This window comes from Chrysochloris asiatica, unplaced genomic scaffold, assembly GCF_000296735.1.
Source record: "Chrysochloris asiatica unplaced genomic scaffold, ChrAsi1.0 scaffold00245, whole genome shotgun sequence".
In the NCBI taxonomy this organism is placed as follows: domain Eukaryota; kingdom Metazoa; phylum Chordata; class Mammalia; order Afrosoricida; family Chrysochloridae; genus Chrysochloris; species Chrysochloris asiatica.
The window spans coordinates 226,169-234,087 of NW_006408763.1; the positions used below are offsets into that span (position 1 = coordinate 226,169).

General features: G+C 43.7%; 1 protein-coding gene across 1 annotated transcript in view; it reads right to left on the reverse strand.

The window, feature by feature from the left end:
• LOC102824173 (two pore calcium channel protein 1-like) overlaps positions 1-1,346 on the reverse strand; it is an 84,153-nt gene extending 82,807 nt beyond the window's left edge. The window contains exons 1-2 of the mRNA XM_006873544.1: positions 1,085-1,346; positions 800-976 (exon numbers count right to left, since the gene is read on the reverse strand). Of these exons, the coding sequence (XP_006873606.1) occupies positions 800-976; positions 1,085-1,346 (439 nt within the window). The remainder of the gene's footprint in view (positions 1-799; positions 977-1,084) is intronic.
• Between the last annotated feature and the right edge of the window lie 6,573 nt (positions 1,347-7,919).

The window sequence follows — 7,919 nt, forward strand, 5'->3', positions numbered from 1 at the left end:
CCCCTTATTTATTATTTGTTTAAGGGACGCTGCCTGTCTTAGGCGGTCAGTGCGAATTCCTCCGTCTTACCTGTCATCGAAACTCATTGCAGCATGGCAATGGCTCTATAGAAAAGCTTTTAAGTGTGTTTGGAAAAACTTGAGCACGTGGATCTACTTTTTCAACTGTACATTTTATGTAATACTGGTCAAGTATTTCCACTGAAAAATTAGTATTTGAATTGAGATGTGCTGTTAATTGTAAAACACACATTGCATTTCGAAAACATAGTATGAAAAAAAGATGTACAATAGTCATTAATTTTGTTTAAATTTATTACATGTTGACATGATCATATTTGTGTATTTAATGAAAAATATTAATGGCACCTGTTTAGTATTGTTTTAATGTTTGTTGTTAAGTGCTGTTGAGTCGGTTCTGTCCCATGACGACCCTATAGAGGGTTTCCAAAGAGCAACTGGTGAGTTTGAACCACCAAACTTGCAGTTCAAACCGAATTTTCAGTCGAGCGCATTAACCCACAGCGCCACAGCAAATATAAAGTTACAGATGACTTGCATTTTAGTGTTGAGAGATAATGAAGGGGTTTGGGGCTTGTTCTCAAAAAGCTTAAAATCGGGTTGGTAAGAGACACCACTATCTTTAGCTAATCATACAAAACAATACCTAATTAATGTCAAATAACTAACTCATAATGAAAGGTACAGGAGCAGGAGAGTAGAACGAATCTGCGAGTTTTCCGACTCTACAAGGATTCTATGCCCCGCCCCGCCTTGCCTCGCCCCGTCCCCTCCCTACGCCCGCCCGCGAACGCGCCGCGCCTTTTGACCCCGCCGCCGTACGGTAGGCCGGGTTGCAAATCCTGCGGCTGCGATGGCGGATGTGTCAGAGAGGACGCTGCAGGTATCCGTTTTGGTGGCTTTTGCCTCCGGAATACTCGTAGGCTGGCAGGCGAACCGACTTCGGAGACGCTATCTGGATTGGAGGAAAAAGAGGCTGCAGGACAAGCTGGCGGTAACACAGAAGAAACTAGACCTGGCCTAAGATCCGTCATCTCTAGTCCCATCTGCCCCATCGTGTCACCCACGTTGGGCTGCAGCCCGGTTCGCCACACATCCGCGCACACACACCGGGCCCGGCTCTTCTCCGAGGGCGGTGAACTGTTCAGTACGTGTAAGGGACATTTGGGGCCGGAGGGACTTGGGTAGAATGCAGTAAGTGACATGCTCCCAGACACCAGAAGCACGAGGAAGTTTTGTTTACGTAATAACTTGGCTTTGGTGTTGTACGTCAGTTTACTGTGAGTATTTAATGGGAAGACAATGCCCTGGTGGTGCCGCGGCATAAGCATTGGGCTGATCGGCAGTTCAAACCCACCAGCCGCTCCGTGGGAGAAAGATGACACTTTCTGGTCCTGTAAAGACTTACAGTCTGCCCTATGGGTCGCCATGAGTCAGAACCGACTGGATGGCAATGGCTTTGCTATTTAGTAATACTATGTGTGGTTGCACCTTGACAACATTAAACTTCAAAATGGAAAATTAGGAAGAATGACAAAAAAGGACTATGGTGGTGGTTGGTGTGTACCTGCCCTCTTTCTTCATTATTCTTCTTGATAACATTCTAAGTAGCACTGAAGTACGAATTTGGCTTCATGTTTTATAATCTTAATAAAACATGAAAGCAGAGTTGGCCTAAGGACCATGATGGGTCCTTTTATTAAGATTTTATTTTAATAAAAAATCTTAAATGTGAATTTTGAAGTCATTGACCACCTTTCCCAATGGAAGAAACAGTGGCCTGGAAGTCCGGAATCACCCACCTAGTTTTAGCATTTTCTAGAGTTGTGTCTCATACCTTTTCAGGGCCCCTGTTTAATTATTTGTAACATCAGATCTTATAGTTCCTGTTTTAATTACAGAATATAATCATTTGAAGTTAACAATTGTGTGTTTCTAATTTGTTTTGTTTGTATTTGTTTCCATCAGCATGTTAATCATGGATACAGAACACTGGAAAGAAATACTCCTCCTGCACATTATGAAGAAATTTTATTTTTAAAATAAAAATAAATGTAAACATCTTTGAACCTTTTTTCAAAAGGGAAAGGGACAGGTTTTCTTGTTTGTCTTGTAGTTTACTGGGTCAGTGGAGTCCTGGTGGCACAGTGCTTAAAATGCTCAGCTGCCAATGAAAAGGTCAATGGTTCTAACCCACCGGCCACTCTGCAGGAGACAGTTGTGGCTGTCTGCTTCTGTAAAAGATTTACAGCCTTGGATATGAAACCCTATGGGGCAGTTCTACTGTGTCCAATAGCGTCACAACGGTGGTGGTGGTGGTGGTGTGCCGGTGAGTTGGTTCCGACTCATCGTGGCCCTGTAGAGGGCTTCCGAGGTTGTAAATCTTTACAGGAGCAGAAAACCTCATTTTTCTACTGCATAGCAGCTGGTAGATTCAAGTTGATTACCTTGCGGTTACTAGCCTAATGCATAACCACTATGCTACCGGGGCTCATGGTTACTGGGCCAAGAGAACTGGTTTCTCAAAATGGGTATGTTAGGGTTTTTGAACAGCTCTCCTTATGGAAACTGTGCCAGCCACTTCTCTGGTACAACCACAAAGCAGAGTTGGCCTAAGGACTATGATGGGTCCTTTTAGTCAGTGCTACACTAGGCCTGTTTGGGAATGCATGGGGCTGTCTAAAAATAACCGATGGTGTATGTAAGACTTTTATACTTCTAAGAATGAAGTTATACTTTAAGTACAGAGTTTAAGGTTTTATTGGGAAAAGTGTCATTTAAGGACTATATACATATGAAGGAAAAACTCTCTTGAATAGAACTTAGTGATAAATCCCAGTCAAATCTAAAAATTAGGAGTGAGTGACCAATCCCTCGTTGCTTTTTATTTGTAAGGATGGGTGCTTTCTAGAGCATGCAACTAGTGTGTTGTTGTTGTTAAGTGCCGTCGAGTAGGTTCCGACCCAAAGCGACCCTGTATAAGGTTTCCGAGGAGTCGCTGGTGAGCTTGAACTGCCGACTTTTCAGTTTAAACGGCTTTGTAGTCTGGTGCATTAACCCACAGCACCACACCAGGACTTGTATGTAGCCGCTGTGAAATTCGTGTCACAGTAAATTAAACAGCTCCATATTAGCATATGAACATTTAGAAAAGTTATTTCCACAAAAAGTAATCATTCTTTTTCTTCATTTTATGGTGGCCATTCTGCCTTACTTTAACGTTATTGTGTGAAATTCAGAGCTCCATTCCATCTAGGCTGTAGTTTGCTGAATCTTCTCAGTTGCCAGCCCTCACTGAGGCTCCAAGAGTTGAGAAGCTTTGAGACAAAGTACATTTGTTGAGGCACATACTACCCTCAGACTGTTGAAATGTGCCGGGGTAAGCTTGTGGGTTGTGATGGGACTAGTTCTGCCTGTTTGGGCCTGTGCATGTGCCGCTTTACCTTCTTGGTGGACCTGGTCTTTCCAATGTCCATTCTCTCCTGCTAATTCTCTGTAGCACCTCGACACACTTATCCTCTGCTCCTGTCTCACCTTAATGTTTCTGTCAGTCCTGCCCTTCTGGGCATGTTGCTATTTCACTGCCAAGTCTATTATGGCTATTCAGTCACCCTACCCTACTTGCTGTGGTGCTACAGGATAAGCACTGAACTGCTAACTGCAAAACTGGCGGTTCAAACCCACCAACCGCTCCTTGGAAACCCTGTACAGGGTCGTTATGAGTCGATTCCAGTTGGATGGCACTCATCAACAATATCCTACTCCATCTTTCTCTCTGCCTCCTGCCTCTTTATACTGCACCTGTGTGCCCTAGCTCTGTGAGGCACAATTCCACTAGAGTTGGGCAATATTCCATTACCACTCAGTTTCTCTCAAGCCCTCCATCCCTTGCCCTACTTAAATGTGCCTGCCTTTCCTATGAAAATTCGGTCTTGCATGGAGATGATACTTTTTCCCTATAAGTAAAAACTGACACTGAGGAGGTTATGTGCCAGGGGTCACAGTGCCAGTCATGTACCCTGGAAATGAACCAGCTGACTCACTGAAACATTACCGCCACTTGCCACTCCTAGTTGATCACAATACTACCTGTTTTGGCTTGCTTCTGCTTTCCTACCCTGTCTCCTTTTCTGTCATATTGGACTCGCCATACCTTCTGCTCCATTCCACATCACTTCAGCCAAATTTTATTACCACAGACTTGCTGTAGGATATACTATACTGCTAACCACAAGGTTGGCAGTTCAAACCCACCAGTCTCCTTGGGAACACTATATAGGGTTGCTGTGCATCAGAACTGACTCAGCAGCACTTAACAGGGTATGGCTTGTATGTTAGGGTTTTAAAGATGCTCAGGTAACTGACGTCCAACTGAGGGTGGAAACCACTGGTTTTGAGGCTCTGTTTCATTAGCTTTCCTTTTTCAGAAGAAAAGATGCACAGATTGTTTCGAAGCCTGGCTGACTCCTTTCAGGGCTCAGTTTTTTAATCCATTTAAAATATTTTATACTGAAACACAAAACCCATGGTAATCGACTCAGTTTTGACTCAGCGATCCTATAAGCTACAGTGAACTGCTCCTTAGGATTTCCTAAGATTAAATATGGGGATAGAGTCTCATCTTTCTCTCCCAAAGTGACTGGTGGGTTTGAACTGCAGACCTTTTAGCTATTTTAACATCAACCTAATGTTTAACCCATGGCACCATCAGGGCTCCTAAAATATTTTCTAGAACTCAGTATTTTCTTGTTGCAAACATTTTTGATGGAAATATTATGCCTGACTAACTTTTAATAACATGAGCCATAATGGAGAAATTAAAGAAGCAGAACAAAAACTCAACATGCTGCTATATACTATAATCATTTTGGAAAACTAGAAACTAAGCTGTATCTTATTAGGCTAATCACAAACATGTATACATATGTTCACCAAAAGATGTGCCAGAATATCCTTAGTACTATTTACAATAGCCCTAAGTTGAACTATCCAAATGTACAACAAAAGTAGAAAGAATGAATATATTAAGTTATATCATGCAATGGGAATCCTAGTATGTCGCTGTAGACAAACTAAGACTGCTAACTACAAGGTTAGCATCTTATGGCACTGCAGGATAATGTGCTGGACTGCAAGGTCAGTTTGAGCTGCAAGGTTGATAGTGCAAACCCACCAGCTGTTCCTCGGATACCCTATACAGGCTCCCTATGGGTCAGAACCAACTGGATGGCGCTTAACAACAACTACAAGGTTGGCAGTTCAAACTCACCAGCTGCTCTTCAGAAACCCTGTACAGGGTCACTACGAGTTGGAACTGACTCGACAGACAGCACTTAACAGCACCACCATACAACAAGATGCCAGAGAACTGAGGATAACTTACCCCTACACACAATATAGATGCATCTCATGTCCATGATACTGCATGAAGAAAAGACACACGTATACAATGCATCATTCCATTATATAGTCCAAATATAGGCAAAAAGTGTTTGCTGTTTCCTCTACTTTGTATTTACTCACAAGAAATATGAGCTATAATATGAGTAGATACATGCACACCAATATTCATAGCAGCACTATTTACAATAGCAAAAAGATGGAGACAGCCTAAGTGCCCATCAATTGAAGAATGGATAAATAAAACTGGTACATACAATGGAATACTATGCTACCCTGAAGAACAACAAAGAAGCTGCAAGCCACCACATAACATGGATGAACCTTGAGGACATCATACAGAGTGAAATTAGTCACAAAAGGAGAAATTCTTCATAGGACCATTATTGTAAAAGACTAAGAAAAAGAACCCACCCGAAAAGGGGAGAAAATTTAAATATATATATATTCGTTGATCACCAGGATATATGGGAGGAGAGGAGAGGAGGGAGGGAGAGGATGATAGAGCACAGGGGAGGGATTAGACACAGGATAGCTTGGGTGCTGAGGGGGGTAACAATACACAAGAAGGGGGAGGGAAATGGAAGAACAAGGCTGATGGGAGAACAGTTAGACAGGTTCGCATGGGCTAAGTGGGACAGAGGTAAATGATGAGGTATGCACAACCTTGGAACAACAGGGCTCCAGGATACAGGGATTGAGGCATGGTTTCAAGGGGTAAAAGGGGAATAATGTTAAGATGCTTGGCTGTCTTTTGAATCTTGGCTTCCCTTGCCTACCATTGTAAAATAGACACTAGAGTAGGGGAGAAAGGAATAGCCAGAAACATGGCTACAGAAAGCTTGTAAGTCCGTCTTCAGCCTACAAATAGTTGGAATACCTTAAAGGGGGCTAGAAGTTGCCCAGTGAAAGGCTTCCTGTGGAGCCTTTACAATGCATAAGACCATAGATGGAATCCAAAACCCCATCCAGAATTGTCTGAGGTAGGAAATTTCCACTGGAAAGGATGAGTAGACCAGCCTGGAGCGGCGAAAAGAACAGAAGACACTTAGTGAAAGAAAGACTGGCAGGAAAAATCCAAAACAATAACAGCTGTCTGATTACTACAAGAACAAATACGTTGTTCACCCAGGAGCCATCAAGCCAAGTGGTTAGGACCCCTCAGAGCAAACTCCCAAGACTGAAACATGAGCAGGCAGGTGGTCTGGCTGATAACCACGTTGATCACCCATACGGGGAAGAGGGGGGAAAACCAGCAATGAAGGTGCAAGCTAAACCCGACCACATTCAATAGACCCCTGTGAACCTGGGTGGAGACCTGGATGGCCAGCAGTACGGCAGGACCCAGGGACTCCTGGGCCCAGAGGCAGTGACATGGCCACAGAGGACTAGGGCAGAGAGTGAAGTGTCCAGCTGATATGAAGTGAGGGGAGATGCACAAGAACACCCATACTTGCAGATAGTACCCACTTGACCTGGCTTTGATGGCTGGATGATCAAAACTCGACTAGAAGAAGAAAGAAGTGGGGGCGGGAAAGAGTAACCTGCTATAATTTGATGAACTTTACCTATACTTATGGATGTTTGTTGTTGTTAAGTGCCGTCGAGTCGGTTCCAATCCATAGCAACCCTGAACAGGGTTTCCGAGGCTGTAAATCTTTACGGATTTATATCTTTCTCCCGTGGAGCAGCTGGTAGTTTCGAACTGCTGACCTTGCAGTTCACAGCCCGATTTGTAACCACTACGCTACCAGAGCTCCTTACTTATGGATGTAATAGCTCAAAACAGGAGTATCCAGCGAGTATCACTCCCACCTCTCAGTACACAGTGTTGACAGGGATGGGCAACTTAGACATTGGCTATCCAAAATGAAGGGGCCTATAAAGGCAAGAAGTGACTAGCTTACAAGCTGGAGTCTAGTTCTGGACAGGGCCGGGGAAAGTAGAATCTCCACCGAATGATTTCCAATCTGTTGGGACAGGGCTGAAAAAGGAAATGGGGATACGACTCTTGTGGTACAACAGTGAATAATTGCCATCAGGACTGACTGTGAGAGTACGAAATGTAGAAGTAAATGTTTTTTGACAAAAGGAGGGGAGTGACTGATTTTGCAGCCCAGGAGCGGAGGTCCCTGGACCATCAAGTGAGAAGAACGGAGAAGCAGAGAGGATGACATGGACAGGTGGAGCAGCTGGGGACACTGAACTCAGGGAGGGAGAGGGTCTGTGTGCTGACGGCCGGGGGTGGGGCAAGCCTGTGGGGTGTACCTTTTGGTTATTTGATGATGCATGGAGGGGATTGTAATCATTGCAATGAAATGAAATAGGATAGGAGGCATGTAAAACATATTCTTCCATGTAAACCTCAAAATAAAATCTTAATAAAAAAAAAGTGTTTGCTGTGAGAAGTTAACAGGATAGAGTTTACACATTTGAAGTTAGGGGCTAAAAGGAGGGGAAGACTACAACATTTCTTAATCTAGGTGATGTGGTGTGGG